This window comes from Alexandromys fortis, unplaced genomic scaffold (genome assembly GCF_014885135.2).
Source record: "Alexandromys fortis isolate MF-2015 unplaced genomic scaffold, M_Fortis_MF-2015_v1.1 scaffold_109, whole genome shotgun sequence".
Lineage (NCBI taxonomy): Eukaryota > Metazoa > Chordata > Mammalia > Rodentia > Cricetidae > Alexandromys > Alexandromys fortis.
In genome coordinates this window covers 751,430-772,449 of record NW_026068005.1, presented here as the reverse complement: position 1 = coordinate 772,449, position 21,020 = coordinate 751,430, and the positions used below count along the sequence as shown (strand labels likewise).

Below are 21,020 nucleotides of genomic sequence, written 5' to 3'. Positions count from 1 at the left end.
ATTCTACAAGATGGATAAGCCTGGAGAGCCCAGTGATGAGAACTGTGTGTTGTAGAACACAGTCCTCTGAGAGACATGTCCCTTGAATGCTCTTCCATAGGACCCGGGTTTGAGTCCTAGCATACACATGGCAGATCACAACCACCTTGAACTCTGATGCTTTCCTCTGACCTCCAAGAGTACCAGGCACACACATGGTACACACATGACACACACAGGCATGACATGTCGCCCTCTTGAACTCTCAGGACCTTTGAGGCTGTGCAGAAAGGAAGCCTGCACTAACAGAGTCATTAGTGCTTTGTAATGAAGGCAGTTGGTGACGTGTGTCCACCCCACAGAAGCAGAGAGCCCCAGACACTGAAGCGCAGCCTGCAGTCCAGACTATGGGATGCTGCTACCAACATTTAGGGTGGGCCGTACCATCTTAGCCAACTAGACCAGTTCCCTCACAGACACCTTCACAGACTGACTCCCTGGTGATTCAAGAGCTTTCCAAGTTGATAGTCCTCATCACGGTGACTTAGTCATCCACAGGTTGGCCATGATCCTGTAAGAAACTCCAATTGCTCTTACTGGTTCACACCATATCTGAAGTGGACAGACATTTGTTCTCCTCCCCAGGAAAGCTCATGCCACACGGTAGAGCTGCCTTTATGAGATATATAATGAAATCGGAGGCGTGAAAACAGAAAGTAGCATGGTATTGCCGGGGCCTGGGGGAGAAGAAATGGGAACAGTCCATGGGTATAGACTCTCTCTCCTGTGAGGGGACTTCTTACCCTTTGGGCTAAGGTCAGTGCAGTTATGCAGGATGGCAAGGCTGATTCACAAGGACATGAATATGTCTATGACCTTGAGCTATGCACACATAGAAGGGGTCCATTTGAGGGCTGGGAGGATGGTTCATTGGGTGAAATGTGTGTTGCAGGAGCATGAGGACAAGAGCTCAATTTGCAGAATGCTTTAAAAAAAATATGAGGTGTGGTGGCTCATATTCGCAATTCCAGGAACAGGAGGTAGAGACAGGCAGATCCCTGGGGCTCAGTGCTCAGTCAGGTGATTCTACTTGGTGAGCTCCAGGCCAGTGAGGTCCCCTGACTAACAAGGTGAATGACTCCCAAGGAACAATATCCACAGTCATTCTCTGGATTTCACACACACGCAAACACATGCATGCACACTTGCACATGCATGAATATATGCACCAAAGAAAGTAAATCAATTTTTAAGCTACATGAGCTTGGTAAGGTTTTTTTGTTTTTGTTTTTTAATTCAGCAAAAGGAAACTATGGAGACAACACACTGTGGAGAGGCAGAAGCATCACGCACTCGGTTTCCACATGGCCAAGGACCAGCGGGTATCTACCTTCTACACCGGCAAAGTCAAACACAAGGTTCACGCTGAGGCTGTGATTTCCAATCAGAAAAGTAGGAGAACTGGCTTCTTAGAAAAGCCAGTGGCTAGAACTCAGCTCCCTCTGACATTACTCTCTAGAAGCTAACTGGAAGCCGATGGCTTTCCTAACTTGTAGTCCTCAACGCTTGTTTATGCGCATTAATATGCAGATATATTCCCAGCCGGCTGTGAGCTCATGAATTTTTAACCAGAGATTAAAATGTTAACTAAAGCTGGTGATATGGGGGATTATGAGTATCACTTAATCCTTAAATTAAGAATCTCCAAGTGAGCTCCTGATCATTATCCAATGACCAACCACCCAAAGATTCTTGTATTGTGGGTAACAGACTTTTTTTAATGCACTAATTTTCTTTATTTTAAGTTGTTTTTCATTTTACATACCAACCCAGTTCCCTTTTCCTTCCCTTCTCCCACTCCCCTACCCCCATACCACCACCCCCCATCCACTCCTCAGAGCAGGTAAGGCCTCCCTTGGGGAGTCAACAAAGTCTGACATACCAAGGTGAGGCAGGACCAAGCTCACCACCCCTGCATCAAGGCTGAGCAAAGTATCCCATCATAGGAAACGGGCTACAAAAAGTCAGTTCATGCACCCAGGATCACTTCTGGGCCCACTGCCAGAGCCCCCCAAACAGATCAAGCCACATAACTGTCACCCACATTCAGAGGGCCTAGTTCTGTCCCAGGCAGTTTCTCCAGCTGACAGTCCAGAGTCCGTGAGCTCCCACTGGCTGGGGTCAGCTGTCTCTGTGGTTTTCCCCATCATGATTTTGACTCCCTCTTGCTCACATGATCCCTCCTCCCTCTCTCCAACTGAAGAGCAGGAACTCAGCCCAGTGCTTGGCTGTGGATCACTGCATTTTGAATGTAGGTTCTATGGTGACAATTAGGGTAGTCACTAATCTGATTATAAGGGAAGACCAGTTCAGGCACCGCCTCCACTATTGCTAGGAGTCTTAGCTGGTGTCATCTTTGTGGATTCCTGGGAATTTACCTGGCACCAGGTTTCTCCCTAACTCCCTAATGGCTCCCTTGATCAAGATCTCTCTTTCATTGCTCTCCCTCTCTGTCCCTTCCCCCACTAGGCAATCTCAATCCCTCACGTTCCCATCCCCATCTCATCCCTTCTACCCCTCCCTCCCAGTTTACCTGGGAGAGCCTATTTCCTCTTCCTGGGGTCCTCCACGCATGTCCCTCTTAGGGTCCTCCTTTTTACCTGACTTTTCTGGAGCTGTGAACTGTAGTCTGATTATCCTTTGCTTTACATCTAGTATCCACTTATGAGTGAGTACATACCGTGTTTGTCTTTCTGGGTCTGGGTTACCTCACTCAGAATGATTTTTTTTTTATGTCCCAGTCATTTGCTTGCAAATTTCGTGGTGTCATTGTTTTTTTTTTTTTTTTAATTTTTCCACTCAGGAATACTCCACTGTGTATGTGTTCCACATTTTTGTCATCCAGACACAGTTCTTAGTGCATCTATCTGGGGATCTTTAAAAACAGTGAAACCAGGGCTGGTAAGATGACTCAGTAGGGAAAATGCTAGTCACACACAAGTGTAAGAACCTGATTTCTATTCCCAGAATCTTCCTTCAGAAAGCCAAATGTGCTACCCCTGTATGTAATCCCAGCACCAGGGAGATGGAGCCAGGTAAATCTCCGAGGCTAACTGGTCAGCTAATTTAGCATATGAGTGAGCTCTTAGAGGGTTTGGAGGGAGGAAAGGTAGGGGAGGAACTAACATAACTGAATTATAATCTCAAAAAAGAAATGAAAGTTTTTAAAATTTAAGAAAGGGAAACACTGTCTCAAAAAATAAGGTGTCTCACCTGAGGAATAACACCTGAGGTTGACCTCTGCCCTTTACATACATAAACACACACACATCCATGAACACACACACACCCAGGATCACACACACATACACAAAATAAACTTGAAAACAGTAAAAGCAAAGACAGTTTTTACAAGCTTGGCCTGGAGAAGCCTGCAGGCACCTGGTGAGTGTTCATGGCGATTCTGAGGTCTCAGAAAAGCCACAGTAATTTCCAGCTTTGTGACTAAGGATTTACAAAGAGCATTTGCCAGAAAGGAAATAAGATTTAAAAAAAATCAAATTAGCAACCAGAACTCAACTTCTTTTGGAGACACAGCTCAAACCTGGAATTATTAGCTCTGACACGGAGGGAAAGCGAGCACAACACTTTCCCTTTCTAGTCCTAGACCGAATTCAGTTCCAGGCCCCTATAAAATTCTCAATTTCCAAGGGAACACAGAGACAAGAAATAATTTAATAGTTTAGCCAACTATGAATAAAATATCCTGATATCAGCACACAATCAAATTTCTGTGGATGTGTGTGTGCACACATATGTAAGGGTACACACACAAATGTATGAATATGTGTGGGTTTCATTCCTCAGGCACCTTCTCCGCTGTCTTTTGAGGCAGGGTCTCTCACCGACCTGGAACTGACTGACTAGGCTAGGCAGACTGGCCGGTGAGCCCCAAGGACATTCCTTATTAGTTCACGTTACAAATGCACCATCACATCCAGAGTGTGCATGTGTGTGCGCATGTGTGTGTGTGTGTGTGTGTGTGTGTGTGTCAGGACTCCATGCTTACTTGGTGAGCACATCACTCAGAGCAATCTCTCTAACTCACAGTGGTTTTTTTTTTATTAATAAACTATAAACATTTTTCTTACTCTCCAGAGTCTGGAGTGTATTTTGCCCTTACACTTCATCTCCTTATCAGGTTGACGCAGGGCAGCAAAGGCCAACTGGGCAACACACCTGCAGAACAGGGTTGCATGTTACTCTAAATGGTGCCTAGCTCTTGACCAGGGGCAGCGAAGCTCTCTAGACTTCTTCATGGCAGTTTTGTTGAAGTCCTCAAACACCTACTTAATAAATGGGGTGGGAACATTAGCGCTTCTCATGTTACAGAATCATCATTTGAAATTTTATAAAATTAAAATTTCTACTATCCGTTTTTCTTAAAGTATTCTTACCAAAAGATGAACTTATTTTCAAGATTAACTTGATTCCAATGGTAATATCTTTGATGTTACAAATCCGATACTTTGCATTTGTGAAGAGAGATGATGCCCATTGAAGCAAATGTTGCACACATGCAGAAAAGCTTGGGTTTGAGGATTTTTGTTTCCTCTTTTCAATCTTTTTTTAAGGGATGTATTCTATTATTTTATTTATTTGGTTTTTCAGGGCAGGGTTTCTCTGTATAAGAACCTTGGTTGTTTTGAACTCACCCTGTAGACCAGGCTGGGCTCAAACTCACAGAGATCCTCCTGCCTCTGTCTTCCAAGTGGTAGGATTAAAGGTGTATGCCACCACCGCTTGGTATATGTTGATATTTTCAAATTATTTTTGTCTCTGTCTGTGTGGGGGTATATGTACATGAATGCAGGTCATGATGGAGGCCAGAAGAGTGTACTGGATCCCCAGAAGCTGGAGTTTCGGGGGTTGTGAGCCACCTAATGTGGTTTGAGGGCTACTGCCAGGCTAGTGTGTGATTTTAGCAACTGAGCCATCCCTCCAACTCCCTGCTTTCTTGCTGTCATTAATGAATCTGGATGCTGTCAACTTTCAGGAGTTTCTGCATTTCAACTCACCCAACCTCAAATATATCACTGCCTGAATTCCCAACGCCGAAGACATAGCTCTGCCTGTTGGTTTGGTGTTGGCACTGACACAGCACCTTCCCCCTGGCGCCCTAGAACCACACAGAAGAGCATTTGTTCACTGATGTTCAGTCATCTGAAACCTACAGAAGCCAGGGGCAATACTGCACATCCCGATATACAGGCACACACACAGACACACACACACACAGATAAACACGTGTATCCACAATCACACATATACACAGGTATCTATGTGCGCGTGTGTGTAGGAACGTATGTGTCCATCATGAAAATCCTATAGAGGAAGAATGTTTCTTTTTCTACTTTACCAAATGAAGGGCTGAAGTATGATGAAGCCCCAGAGCTAGCAAATAGTGATGTTCAAATTGGTACTGAATTTCTATGCGTGTTTGTACATGTTTTATGTGCATAGGTGTGTCTTATGCCAGGTCTTTTAAAATGAAAAGAGCAATGGACATACCACCCTGAATGAGCCCAATCTTGTCTGATCTTAGAAGCTAAGCTGCATCAGGTTCATTAGTACTTGGATGGGAGACCTGGGAATACCAGGCACTGCAGACTTAACAAAACAAACAAATGAAAACACTTTACTTTGTGAAGGTTGGAGGTGGTGGTGCATGCCTTTAATCCCAGAACTTGGGAGACAGAGACAGGCAGATCTCTGTAAGTTTGAGGCTAGTCTAGTCTACAAAGTGAGTTCCAGGACAGCCAGGACTACACAGAGAAATCCTGTTGCAAAAAACATCATCATCATCATAAATTAATATTCATAGTTTTGTGTTGAGTTATTAATTAAAGAAAATATAACAAACAAAACAACAACAAATCTGACTGCAAGATACGTCTTGGTAATAAAGAACTGGTTTAGCATTTGTGAGACCCTGAAAGAAAATGGAGACACCAAGGAGAAAGAAGGGGGAGAAAGGAAGCAGGGGAGGAAGGAAGGAGAGAAGAAAAGAAAACAGAGGAGGAAAGGAAGGAAGATAAATGAGTAGAGGGAAGATAGGTGGTTAGCTGAATGGATGGATGGATGGATGGATGGATGGATGGATGGATGGATGGACGGACGGACGGACAGGGTGTGGGTAGGTGCATGAATGTGAGGTTGGATGGATGGATGGATGGATGGATGGATGGATGGATGAGAGTATGGGACTACAGATGTACAGTTTAAAGAACAGACAGATGGACAAATAGGTGAATGACTGAATAGAAGGACAGACAAGAAGATATTCACTGTAGACTCCAGATCAGGGAACTGAGCAAATTATAAAGGCTACAAGTTCCTGTAACTATCCCAGGGAAGTCCTGTCATATGACTGACAGCGCACTAGCTAATATCAAAGACAACTTGCATCCTCTTCTCAACATCAGGACAAAGACTGAGGGCATGGCTTTCATTTAAGGCTCCTCCCATCTGGAAGAAGAATCCACTTACATATACTCTCTGTGAGCAGAGTGCACGGCGGCTGCGTTGCTGTAACGCCAGAGGACGATGGCCGAGGACAGCACATCCAGGATGGCGTCAAACTAGAGAAGGAGACAGGACATTAGTGGCTCTCCAGAGTCAGCAAGGCACAACCATGAACACACAGGGGAACTGCACAGTGACCCAGAGAGTTTGAATAAACATCTTGGAGTTTACATATTTCTACATGTGTCTTGCACTTTGAACTCCATGGTGCAGCCCTGGGCATTACTGCCCTGGTAGCAGAGCTGTGGCCCTTGTATGGTTGACTCTGTTCTCAGATCCCTAGGGTCCTGGCACTATGGAGATATGGGACAAGAGACAGGAATGGGAATACAAATTTCTGAAATACGTGAAACTGTTTATACTACAACAGGCAAGATGACATTGCCATTTTCCTATACATAGGAAATTAAAAAAAAATAGTAAGTTAAAAAAATTCTAATTCTGGGCTGGAGAGATGGCTCAGTGGTTAAGAGCATTGTCTGTTCTTCCAAAGGTCCTGAGTTCAATTCCCGGCAACCACATGGTGGCTCACAACCATCTGTAATGAGGTCTGGTGCCCTCTTCTGGCCTGCAGACATACACACAGACAGAATATTGTATACATAATAAATAAATAAATAAATATTTTAAAAAATTCTAATTCTGACTCTCGTTGAAACTGTTTTAGCTAGGTTCAGAAAGTCTACCAACAGTTTGATATTGTATAGAAATCTCTATGCTTTAGAGAGAACAAGGGAGAAAGAGAGAGAGAGAGAGAGAGAGAGAGAGAGAGAGAGAGAGAGAGAGAAGGGTTTCTAAGTGTGTATGTTATGTGTGTCTGGATATATATATATATATATATATATACACATATTGTGTGTGTGCACACACGTGATGTGTGTATCTATGCTGTGTGTTTACTTCTGGATGATGTGTGTTTATGCTATGTGTATTTCTATTTCTCTCCGTGTATGTGTTGTATATGTCTGACTGTGTTTATATATATATTGTATATGCATCTCGCTGTCTGTATATGTGTTGTATATTTATTTCTGGATACGTGCACATGTTGTTTGTGTTCTGGGTACCAGTGTGTGCATATGTAACTTTCCAGACAGTTTGCATCCTTTATAAAACTCTTAAAAGAATTTGTCTCAGAGCAACACTCTCCAAACATTAAGCTTTTACAACAAGGGGCAGATGTGGGTCTTCAGCCAGGTACAGGATTCCCCATGTCTGTCAACAAGGAGGGAAAGAGCTTGCTTGAGACATCACACATCTCAATTCTGTACTAGTGCTGGCCCTCTCTTGAAGGGCTAAGAAGAAATGACCTATTTCCACCGGGAGGCAGACAGAAAGCTCAGCTCCCCTTAGCAGGGCTGTAGATAGACTGACTTCTAGTGTGAGCAGCCCCAATCCATTTCAACTCCCAGTGTCTCTTCCTACACCAGCAATATGCACCACCCCAGTGTCAGGACTACATGCAACTTGGAAGAGCACAGAGAGGCTAGGCTCCCCCAAAACATCCTCTCAAGCAGCTCCTTCAGAGAACATGTGCACCCTGGATGTATACATGGGAACTATCCCATCGTGATGCCATTTAATTCTATTGCATTGTCCTTTGCACAGTGGTTTTTCCTAAATTTGTGCTTCCCATGCTCATTTCATATCTGTTAAGCATAAGCACCCATCTATTCCACGACTCGGTGAGAGCCATGGCTTGAGGAAACCATGCAGAACTTCATCACGGTGAGAACATTTCAGGCTACTTACTGCAAACCCAAAGGCAGAGGCGCTGTACCTCATGACGGAGACAGCTAGAAAGAAAGAAAACACCATTCAGATTTGACAGTCTCATGGTTTATGTGTTTCATTCGTGAGTTCGTCAGCACAGTGCATACAACCTTTGAACACCAGGGGAAAGTTCCAAGAGAATAAAAATTTAAAAACCAATATCTAAAACTTCAAAGAATTCAAAAAGAAGAAAAAGAAATTATTTTCAAATTATACCTACAACACTTCCCCCACCATGTTCTGAAGTATCCAAGGACCAACTTCGGGGAAAACAAAGTTAAGCACCTGTCAATCACATGGCTTCAGTCCCTTTGAAAATCCAGAAACTGAAAGCAGAGAACTGGGAACTAAATTTCAGGTTTCAGTGAAGCTGAAACCTGAATCCTCCTGCCTCAGCTTCCTCAGCTGCTAGGATCACAGGCCTGCACTATCAGGCCTGGCTGTATTTCTACTCTGAATTCATCTGCTCTAACTGGCCGTGGTACAACAGGTGGGCACAGTTAAAAAGCCCCCCCCCCCCCATCGCGTGCCCCAGAAGGCCACCTGATTGGAAGATGTTAAACTGTGACTTCAAAACATCTGCACTTGAGTGCTTTGGTGATACCAGGGCTTTCCTTGGAGAGCTGCAGATTTCAAAGAAGTAGATGCCCAAGTTATTGCAGTGAGAAACATGAAGAGCCTCACCTCAGATTTGAGTTAAACAAATGCTGTCGGCTGGGTAGGGCTCAGTAGAGTAAATGCTTGCCTTGCAAACATGGGAGCATGACTTTGACCCTTGGCTCCCAAGCCACAAAAGGCAGGCACGCTAATGCACTCGTAATTCTAGCCCTGGGGAAGCAGAGATGGGTGGACCCCTGGGGCTCGCTGTCAGGCCAGCTTAGACTACTTGGTAGCCTGCAAACCAGTAAGAGACCATTTCAAAAAACAAGGTTGGGGATGATTAAAACCACTCGCTGTTTTTTCAGAGGACGAGAATTTAGTTCCTAGCACCCATGTCAGATGGTTCACAGTCTCCTGTTACTTCCAGCTCTAGGGAATCTGACACCCTCTTCTGGCCTCTTGGGACAGATAAACATATATGCACCTACAGATAAAGAGAAATAATACATACATATATATACATATATAAAGATGTCACACCATCAAAGTTGTTTCTGGCCTATACATGTAATTGTGTTTGCATACATATATATGCAGGTATATTCAAATACAAGCATACACACAAGTGTACACACACATGCACACACACACACACACACACACACACACCACGCACAGGAGATAACCACCAAGGGGAGGTTTCTCTGACTCCATGGAGTCCAGTGTCATATTTCACTCTCAGAACTACACTGGAACGGGAGTTAAGCCTGCCAGGTGGACAGATAAAGGCGAGCAACAATGGACTATCATTATTATTCATGCCCCGTGCGGCAGGACACTGTGAGCCAGTGGGGTCCTAGTGAACTCGGGGCCTTCAGAGAGATGTGTTATTTACGCAGGACTCACCTTCATCTAATTCCTTGATAAGATGCAAAAAGCAAAGAGCCAAAATTGCATGGGGAGTCAAGAGTCCTCTGAAGGGTTGCCCACGTTTCTCTGCACTAGCAGCTTCCCCCTGTGGCCAGCTCTCAAACAGCTGTGAACAGCCATTAGCCCCAGACCCACGCGGAAGAGCTCAGTAGCCTCCAAGGACTTTTCAAGAGTGTCAAGTAATAAGTTCATTTTCTTTGGCCCATAACTGAATCATAGCGCATCCTGAATCCAGGATAAGAATTACTTCAACAGAAGTGGGTAGATAGGCTTAGGTAGCCCTGTTTCCATGTAAATAAAATCACACTGAGGAGATTTCTTTCTTTTCTTGTATGTGTGTATGTATGTGTGTGTAGGTACATGAGTATGTGTGTAGAGACTGGAGGTAAAACCCCAGTGTTATTTTTCAAGAGCTGTCCACCCCATTTTTGGGTTGGTTGGCTGTTATTTGTTCTGTTTTGTTTGTTTTTTGAGGCAAGGTTTCTCTGTGTAGCCCTGGCTGTCTTGAAACTCACTCTATAGACCAGGTTGCCCTCGAACTCAGAGATCTGCATGCTTCTTCCTCATGAGTGCTGGGATTAAAGGTATATGCCACTGTTGCCACCAGGCCCACCTCGTTTTACAAGAAACTTGCCAAAGAGGCTAGGTTGGCTGGCCAGCAAGTCCCAGGGGTCTTCCTGTCTCTGTCTCCCCAACACTAAGAGTATAGTAACTCAACTCTCTTCTTGCAGTTCTGGGGATCAAGTTTAGTTCCTCTCACTTGGAGAGTCAGCACTTGACAACCTGGAGCCATCTACGCAACCACCAAACTGAAGGGTTTTCATTGAGGCATTTCCAACCTTGCTCATGCAAGAATGAGTTGTGTCTGGAGAACGGGCCTGTACCAGGGTGATGGATGGAGGCACAGAGAGGTCCAAAGCACTCTGTGTACACATGGGCAATCACAGCCCAGAGTCGCCATAGGGCCAAGACGCTGCCTGTAAGGTAGGAGTTAGACTCAGTTGTGAAGAACACACATGGGCCATGTCAGCCTCAGCCACACTGCACCCTGAAAGCCCATGCAAGCAGCTGTGAAGCAGGGCTTTCCTATGAAGACAGCTCTTAGCAAGGTTGGGCCATAAAGCTGAAGGGAATGGGAACTCTAAGATGCCACTTTTCTGAGTCATCACCTACACTGGGGCAGACTTGAAGGATGTAGTTGCCTTCGAGACATGAATGTTCTCTGAAGTTAACCCCAACCAATTCATTGTTTCACCAGGGTGGACTTGGGTGTCACTTCTTTGTCTGTTATTAGTCTCTCAAACAATAATAGTTGCTAACCTCTGAAGGACAGGAATATTTGAGGGTTTTTTTCCTACTTTTCTGTGTTTTCTACAGCTATCATAAGTAACCATTCAAATTAGATTATATATTTTATTTGGAGAAAAACTATCCTGTAAAAATGAGCAAAGGTAAAAAAAAATGAGCAAAGGTCTGAAATGAGCTAGCAGGAGAGTTCAAACACATCTCTAGAAACAGTAAACACTGCTTGCGAGTGCTTGGGGCTGATAGGAAAGTACATGACTGTGTTATCCATAATTGCATGTAGGTTTCTGGGTCCATGGTTTATATGAGCAGGTTGCTAATAGTTCAGAGTTCCCAGGAGTGTGGCTGTGGGCCACATAAGCCAGGAGACAGAACACTAGCAGAACAGAGCTCCTTGCCGTACAGACCTCCAGCCTCCCAGAGTTTGCCTGTCCTAAGGCAGACTGTCATCTAGTCAGCGACTCACTATTAGTTACACCCAGAAGCAGGCACACAATGTAAGTCTTAAATAAATATTTGTACAGGCCTGGTTAAAAGACCAGTTTTTTGTTTTTTGTTTTTTGTTTTTTAAATAAGTCAAACCAGACCGAAAAACATGTTGGCTGGAAATAAATTCAAACAGAAAGGCATCTGGATAACGAACCGGACCCAGGAGATCCATTGTTACAGCCATGCCAAAGGCAGACCTGCAGCTGAGTAAGCAGGGGCTTGGAGGGAGGGTCTGCAAAGCAGAGACAAAGGGCCTTGGAAAGCGGAAGAGAGCGTGCCAGCAAGGCATGCCAAGGACCAACAGCAAGACCCCCTGCACAACACCCAACAAAGACCCCTTCTTCAATTGCCAGCGAGATTTACAGAGACAATGAGGACCCATCTGTCATCCTCTCCAAAGTCAGGCAATAATTATCTTGAGCCTTAGCACTCTTTAGCAATACCCCAGGCCCCGCAACACCTCGGAGTTGTTAAATTATGTGAGCAGCAGAACTCTGTTAATAAATCAATCCCAGTTTAATTAGACTGTTTCTATCACTCAGACGCCTAGCAAACACCTCCCCCACAGCTGGGGAACAAGCCCACCCTGGAGAGCCACTTCTCCACCACCCACCATCAGAGGCAGGCTCTCTGCTCTTGCTCACTGGAACCTGGGAATCAAAGAGCTAGGGCCAAGAGCGGGTTAAAAAGAAACAGTGTTTTTTCGATGTTCTAACTCACTCCAACTGAATCTCCACTGGTTTCCATACTCTAAATAAGATTATCAGCTACAGCAAAATTAGCAATAGGATTCTTCTTACTTCAGGGGAAAGAGGAAAACTGCTTAACACATTCTTAAGAATATGATCAAAATATGTTGTATGAAATTCTCAAGGTAAAAGGAATAAGTCAACATTGTATAGAGCTGGGGAGATGGATCAGTTGATAAAAATGCTTGAAACAAGAACAAGAGGACCTATGTTCAATGCCCAAAGTCCACCCTATAAAAAGATGTGGTATGTACCTCTGGTTCATGGTGTATTCTTGCAATCCCAACATTGGAGAAGGGAAGATCAGCAAACCCTTGGGGCTCACTGGTCAGCCAATCTGGCCTATTTGACAAGCTCCAGGCTAGTGAGAGACCCTATCTCAAGAAACAACCGGAATGGTACCTGAGAAGCGACGTCTGAGGCTGACTTCTGATCTCCACACACACACACACACACACACACACCTGTATATCCACACTCAAAAACACACATAAGCACACAGACATACACACATTTACTACACATACATAAATGTGAACATGCATACACAAGAGAATAAGCTTGAAGAGGTTGCTGAATGCTGCCCTCGAGCTGCTGTGTCATTTGATAGCATCTTATGTCCATCTGCAATGAGAGGTCCATCCCATTCAGGTGTCTCAAAAGAAACAGCTGCCGAGATGCTTCCTAAGCAGCTGGTGCCTCTCCTTTCTGCACGCCATTTGCAGCACACAGCCAGATTGCTCTACACAGCTCACTCCATCCTCATGTTCTGATGTCCTCGTGAACAGGCTGGGCCTGCCCACTACTCTCCAGGCACACAGGCCTCCCTGCCGCTTTACCCCAGCCTTGCTCTTCTGCCCACAACACCTACCCCAGGGATCCAACCAACTGACCCATAATTTTTGAGCCTTTGCTTCAAGTTCCCCTCATAGGCCTGTCCTAGCTTTCCTATCTCATATTGCAACCCGCCCACCTCCATCTCCACTCTCGCTTCCCTGCAGTTCTTTATCCAGAGGCATCTAGCGCAGTATCCAGCCCACTGGTGTATGAATGTGTGCTACATCCTCTCCAATTGGTGCCCCTCCGTGATGCCAACTTGACAAGATTTAGAATCACCTAGATGGCAAGTCTCTGGGCGTGCCTGTGAAGGAGCATCTAAATAAGGCTAACGACATGAAAAGACCCACCCTAACTGTGGGCAGCAGCATCCCATGGGCTGGGGTCCTGGCCTGAGTAAAAGGGGGAAAGGGAGCTGACAGCAGCATTCATCTCTGTTTCCTTATTATAGCTTCTATGTGACTAGCGGCCACATGATCCTACTGGGATGACTTCCCACCATGACAAATCCCTGAAAAGAGTAACCACTTAGTTATACACCTACTCGTTCACACGTTGAGTACGTCATTCACAAACTGTGTACGTCATTCACAAGTTGTGTATGTCATTCGCACGTTGTGTACGTCATGCACACGTTGTGTACGTCATTCACACGTTGTGTACGTCGTTCACACGTTGTGTACGTCATTCACACGTTGTATATGTCATTCACACGTTGTGTACATCATTCACACATTGTGTATGTCATTCACACGTTGTGTACGTCATTCACATGTTGTGTACGTCATTCACACTTTGTGTACGTCATTCACATGTTGTGTACGTCATTCACACGTTGTGTACGTCATTCACACGTTGTGTATGTCATTCATACATTGTGTACGTCATTCACACGTTGTGTACGTCATTCGCACGTTTGTACATCATTCACATGTTGTGTATGTCATTCACACGTTGTGTACGTCATTCACACGTTGTGTATGGCTGGAGGCTTCCCTGGTCCAGGATCAGGGCTAGGCTGTTATCACACATGTTTACTATCTAATATTTCTTGTTAAAGTGTTCCAAATCCTGGAACAGAATTTCCCTCACACAGGAGAGACGTTAATATCACATGGGGTATTAAAGGGTCACAGGGAAGAAACCACACTAATGAGCAACAGCTAAACTAGTATTGGTTACCCATAGGAGTGTTTGTTTTCCCTGCCTGGCCCCTCCCCAAAACTAAAAGCTAAAGCTCTCAGCACTAAAACTAGACGGCATAAATGTTGCCTGCCGAGGTTGCTTCCTTGGCCTGGCACTGTTGGCGCTACGCTATACATTGAACCTCTCTGATATAAAGCTGCTATCACAGATTTTGAAAACCTATTTCATTTATTTACTTTGTGTGCATGTCTGTGGAGGTCACAGCCAGCCAGCAAGAGTCAGTCTCTTCTTCCACCAGGTGGGCCTTGAGACTCGAACTCGGGTCCTCTCTCCTGGCAGCAGACGCGGTTACCCACTGAGCTGTCCTGCTGGCCCCAACAGTACATTACACAGAATATCTGTATTGTGAAGAAGAGGAGCGTACTGAACAGGCCTTAAAGACCTGGCTAAGAGATGGTGCTGAAAAAGTATTTACTCATCTGATCTGCACCAAAGTCCTTAGAGGATCATTAACACTGCCGCTCGGGGAATAATAGTTAAACACGGAGGAGCATAGCTTTTTTCTCTCTCTCTTCTCCCTTCTACTCTCCCATGGAAAACACACCAATGTAATAAGAAATGTGGAAATCTAGAGAAAGAATCCAAAGGCCAAAGAAACCCAAGAAGCCCTGTTAACAGAAGCTTTCCTCTGTCCTGCCCCATCTCGCAGCCATTCCTAAATAATCACTGATAGGCTTAATATTAATTATAAATTTTGTCCAATGGCTCAACCTTATTACTAACTCACTCTTACACTTAAATTAACCCATTTACATTAATCTAAGTATTGCCACATAGCCTTGGCTTTATTGGTCTGCTGGCATGTTGCTTCTTGGGCAGTGGCTGGAGTCTCTCAGCCTCAGCCCTTTTCCCTAAAACTCTGCTTGGATTTCCCATCTGGCTCTGTCCTGCCTTGCCATAGGCCAAAGTAACACTATTTATCACTCAAGGAGAGCAACACAATTCACACGTACAGAAAGACCATCCCACAGCAAAGCCCATCTCACAAAAGTGATCTGCTAAATATATCAAAGGCCAGTGAACTAGAAGAAGAAGCCATAAACTGACAGCACACCTCAGACAAATCTGTGCGTGGACCGAGAGCGTGGCTCAATGGCGCAGACCCTCCCTCCATCGAATTAGACATGGTGATATTCCCCAGGAATCCCAGCACTTGGGAGCCCATAGCAGGAAGACTCTGTGTTTAGGGCCAGCCTGAACTACATAGTTCTAGGCTAGCTTGGGCCCTATGGTGAGATCATATCTTAAAAAACAAACATAGAGATCCAGCAAAGCCATGGGTTCAATCCCTGGAACATACAGTAGGGAGAGAAAACTGACTCTCGAAAATGTCTTCTGATCTCCACACGTGTCTCATCAATGCAGAACATTACCACTGGAGCATTCGAGAATAAGGGAGTGCGTTAGCAAAGTAACATGTATTCACACTGTGTCCTTGAGTTCTTGAGATCACAAATCTGTAAAGCTAAAACATAAGGCAACTGGATGAGCGGTTATTAAAGCTTGCGTGTGCAGAGAATGAGCTCATATATGCAGATAAAACATCACGGAAGCTACACAGGAAACTAGGAGTGCTGACTGCCTCCAAAACCTGGGGGTGCAAGACTGAAGGGAGGCTCTCCCTCCCCATATGGGGGTCTTCTGTGTGCACTGGCAGATATGTGTTCCTGGTGGACACAGAAGCCTTGCCCTTGGACAGGCTTGCTGCAAATCTGGTTGCTACGGATTGCTATCGCTCATCAGAAGAAGCCAATTCAGTCCAAAATGCCTGTGAAGATGACATTTAGAGCACCTGATAAACCCATTATCTGTTAATAGCCACAAAACTTAGAGTCAGAAATTTCCCAATAGTGAAGGTCCCAAAATACCATGTTTCTTCATTTTCAAAATCAAAACCACTTTCCTTCCTAATTATGAAAAATGAAGAGGGGCAGAAAGAGCCAGCAAGGAAAAAGAGGATTGGGGAGAAGGTGCAGGAGAAGGGAGGGTGTTTTTAGGAATATCGTGGTCCTGGAGAGTCACTGGGTAGATACACTATCAGGGAATAGTCTGTTGTATATAAAAGTCTCAAGTCTCCCCTCAGAACTGACTTGATCTTTTCTTTTACTTTTTTTTTTTTATTTAACGGCTCCATGTACTGACATGTCTTTAATCTCAGTACTTGGGAGGCAGAGTCATGCCAATCTCTGTGAGTTCTAAGCCAGACTGGTCTACATAGAGTTCCAAGACAGTCAAGACTATATAGAGATAGCCTAGCTCAAAAAAAAAAATCAAAGACCTTATTTTATCTATGGGTATTTTGCCTGCATGTATGTCTGTGCATTACATGTGTGGAGTGCCCAGAGGGGCCATCAGTTCCCTCTGCAACTGGAGTTTCAAACAGCAGTGAACCACAGTGTAGTGACAGGTATCAAGCCCAGGTCCTCATGGCAAGCGCTCTTAACCACTGAGCCATCTCTTCAGCCCCTGTGATCTCTTTTTCAAAGGCTGCCATCCTATCTGAAGCATGTGATTACATAACCTTAATATCCTAGCTCAAGAAAATAAAACTGAGCTCGAGATTCATACCAGAATAAGGTAACTCTCTCAACAAATATAACTGGCTTTCTTTGGAAATGTGTTAGCTGATAGTTTTTGTTTTGCTGTTTTTGCGTTCCAGCCCTGTTCTGTTTCAATTGAGTATTGTCAGTGTTCAGTAACCTTGAGCGTGAGCTTTAATGGGCAACCCAAGGTAGAAACTGGAATAAAGGAAAAGAAACCTTGAGTTGTGTTTCCAAGTCGACAATGCGTATGTCTGCTGTACAATCTGAAGTGAGGAGATACAACAGGAAGGAGAATAGGTGCTGGGGAGAGGCTCCATGGGCTAAGTCCCGCTATGCCAGACCCCTCGCCCCTGTGTAAAACCTGATGTGTGTCCATGACCCTAATTGCTGCGGTGGCTGAAATGGGAGGAACCAGTGTAGCCAAAGCTACACTACAGAGTGAGAGACTCTGTCTCAAACACACACACATACACACACACACACATCTCAGAGAGCGGGGAGGGGGGGAGAAGGAAGAAGGAGGAGGGGAAGGAGGGACAATATTAAATCCATCAAACGACCAATACAAAACTAGAGAAGACTTGAGCAGGAACAGATGTGGAAGACGCAAGCCTGCAAAGCAAAATTACCCATACGGTATGACATCACCATGCCACGTTTACCCAGTCAAACAGCCAGACTGAACTCTGATGGGCGTTTATAGATGGGGAGCTGTGTATTCTACGGAAACAATGTCCCAGTGGTATTGAATTATAAATCAAAAATTAATCTATATTGATTCTCCAAAAAAGCAGATAACAATAAGGAATAGTGTTTTTTTCATAATCCAGAGACAATAACAATACTTTGATTTCTGTCCTTTTGGGTGGTGCTGGAAATTGATCCAATAAGCCCTGGGTTCAAGCCTTAGCACCACAGACACTGCACAGTAGTGCATGGTGATGTTAGCCTACCACCCCAACACTCCGAAGATAGAGGCAGGCCAAGGCCCTTCTCAGCGGCCTAGTGTTTGGAGCCATAATAGGTTATGTAAGCCCTTGTCTCAGAAAAATGACCAAACAAGAAGCCAATTCCCACTCACGGTCAAAGGCAGAGAGAAACCGAGGCAGCTGCGCTGCCCACTGCTCATGCTCAGTTGCCCGCCTTCATTATTGTATTGTTTAGAACCCAGCCCAGGAAACAGAGTCAACTGTATTTGAGTGGGTCTTCCCACCTTAGTTAGCAATGAAGACAATCCCCCCCCACAGACATGCCCACAGGCCAAACCTGATCTAGATAACGCCTCACAATTGAAACTCTCTTTCCGAGTGATTCTAGGTTGTGTCAAGTTGACAGTTAGAGCTAAACAGCACAGACACTGAGACGCAAGCAACGGGACAAAGGCCATAGTGGTGTCACCTGCCTAAATGTCACTCTCTCGCTTGTGTTTATTTGTTTTTTATAAGACATAGTAGTGGACAAAATGTCTATGACGAGTGCTTGCTGAGTGTTGACGCAAGGCGCTCAGCTACCCACTGCAGCTGCCATGCCTTCCCTGAGTAATGACGCGATCCCCTTGAACTGCGAGCCAGAACAACTCTTCCTCCACTAAGTTGTCCTTGTCAAGTATTTTGTCAAAGACCAGGAAAGGTAGATAGTCCCCCTGAGCACGCCCACGTTTGTTGGCTGACACAATGCGGCTCCCATGACTTGATTCAGAGCTATAATCATGACTGACATTTGTTGCAGAAAAGGATGTGTGTGTGTGTGAGAGAGAGAGAGACAGAGATAGAGACAGAGACACAGAGAGAAGGAGAGAGACACACACAGAGAGAAAAGCTGACAGAACTAAGTTTAGAAAAAAAAACAAATGCCAGTTCCAGCCCCTTTCCACTGGCTAACACCACACAAGCCTCCTTCCACCATACATTGTAGTAGGATGTGCCAAGTGCTGTCTACCAGGGGGCTTGCTAGACTCAGTGCCCAGCAATCTTACTCCCAGTTCTTTGTATAGATACCTTCCTCCTAGAATGTCCCAGAACTCTAGGCTCCCCAAGGGAAATCAGGCGCTCAGCACAGAGCATCTGGTGTATGGTTTAGGCACAGGGAGCCGTGATCATTTACAGTTTACTCCCTGGAGCCGTGGCATGCTGCTCAGTTGGTAGAGCCCTTCCCTGGTGCAGAGTCCCAGTGCTACTAGTCCAGCGTGATGGACATGTCCATAACCTCAGCAAGCTGGAGCCCGAAGCGGAATGGTGAAAAGTCCCGGGACATCCTCAGATACATGGCGAATTTGAAAGTCAAATGAGTCCCTGTCTCAGAAAAAGAATACAAATTCACTCCTCAGTGTAAAAAAAGGTGTTTGATAGCCAAATTCCACAAATTAACAGCCAGTCTTGCAAAGAAGCTTTTCTGAGGTTGACAAGCAATCTCAAGTCTGCTGCTAGCCACCTCTCCACAATCCAAAGACCCGAGTCACACAGCATGGGAAGAACTCCCGCCCAGGTCTGCAGATTCCCAGAGAGAAGCACATACAGTTGCCCCATCCTAAGCCTTCGGAGGCTCACAACTTCTGCAGAAGTTGCTCCCCCTCAGATGGAACCTGCCAGGGATAGAGCACGACAGGGCTCAGTCCTGGGAATACAGAGTCTCCATGGCAACACCAATTACATCTGATGTTTAGACATTTCACTGGTGGAATAAATACAAATGTTTTCATGGTCTACCTGAAGTATATGTTAAATCTGAAAGGGGGAAAGGGCTCAGCCTAGAGAAAGACACACCGCTTGGATAACAGAGTAGAAGACAACATTACTCAGATGGGAGCCTGTGCCCAGGTAAAGTCCCATACTTTGATGGTTATCTCAGTGGGGAGGGAAGGTTACAATTTGCACCTAACACAGGCCAGATATCCTGCAAATTTTAAATACCTTCCTCCATCCATTCTTTTTAGAAAAAACCAACCCCACTCGAACTATATATTCTAATGCCCAATTCATTATCACTTTAATTAAAGTTGCATGTTCTTCACTTAAAGCTGGAAGAGTTCTTAGGGGCGGTCTGCTAGCTCCAGTGCACCCTCTTTGTGTGTGTGTGGGGGGGTGGAGCCTCGTGGGCTGCCACGTGCACATGTGTTTGCATGGTGGCCAAGGTCAACCATGGATTTCTTCCTCAGGATGCTAGCTCCCAGGTTTTCTGACCGGCTATACACTAACCTTGGAGCTCACCAACTCTGCTAGGCTAACTGGCCAGGGAACACCAGTGATCTGTCTGTCTCTACCTCCCCAACCCTCGAATTACACATTTGCAACACCATGCCCAACTTTTAATGTGCATGCTGGGGACCAAACTCAAGCCCGTCTACTTGTACAGCAAACCCTCTACTGACTCAGCTATGTCCTCGGGTCCTAGCCCAAACTCTTTAAGTAACAGGAAACCAGACCAAAAAAAAAAAAAAAGTGAGGTTCAGCAGAGGAAGACACATGACAGAGATGCCATTATTAACATGTTGAAATCAAAACCCTGAACCCCTAACTTGACTCTTAGCCATGTATCCTCCCTAGGATGCCCACTGTCCCAGGCTGGGCCAGCAGAGCTCAGAAGACCTTCTGCTTGTTATAGATCCTAACTGCCATGATCTAAAATGAATTTCCCATCGTGGCCTCTGAGAGGAAAACTGAGCAACCACAAGCCAATATTCTTTAGATTAGAAAACTAATACAGACGATTTCCATGCCAGAGGAGCTTTAATATGGCATGTAGGTGCTGCCTGTCTGCGTCACTTCTGGGATCCACACGATTAGTCACAAGTGCAGTAGTGCCACATCAGTGGTGGTGACATGCCCGAGCCGCTCAAGCCCCCAGTGATGACTCCAGAGAAGGCCAAGAGACTTTCTGCATCCTGTCTGTCGTCACTGCAGCGGTCTGTGTTTCCTTCGTGCTCAAGCAGCCTGAGAGACAATTAAGGAGCTATTTAGATGGCCTGAGGAAACAGAGCCTCGGTCTTCTGGGGACATCCTCACCATCACACACACAGAGAATGGCA

General features: G+C 45.2%; 1 protein-coding gene across 1 annotated transcript in view; it reads right to left on the bottom strand.

Annotated features, from left to right (window-relative positions):
* The window catches only part of Tmem163 (transmembrane protein 163), a 181,475-nt gene that overhangs the window by 59,159 nt on the left and 101,296 nt on the right, over positions 1-21,020 (bottom strand). The window contains exons 3-4 of the mRNA XM_050161476.1: positions 8,317-8,360; positions 6,529-6,620 (exon numbers count right to left, since the gene is read on the bottom strand). Coding sequence (XP_050017433.1) covers positions 6,529-6,620; positions 8,317-8,360 — 136 coding nt within the window. The remainder of the gene's footprint in view (positions 1-6,528; positions 6,621-8,316; positions 8,361-21,020) is intronic.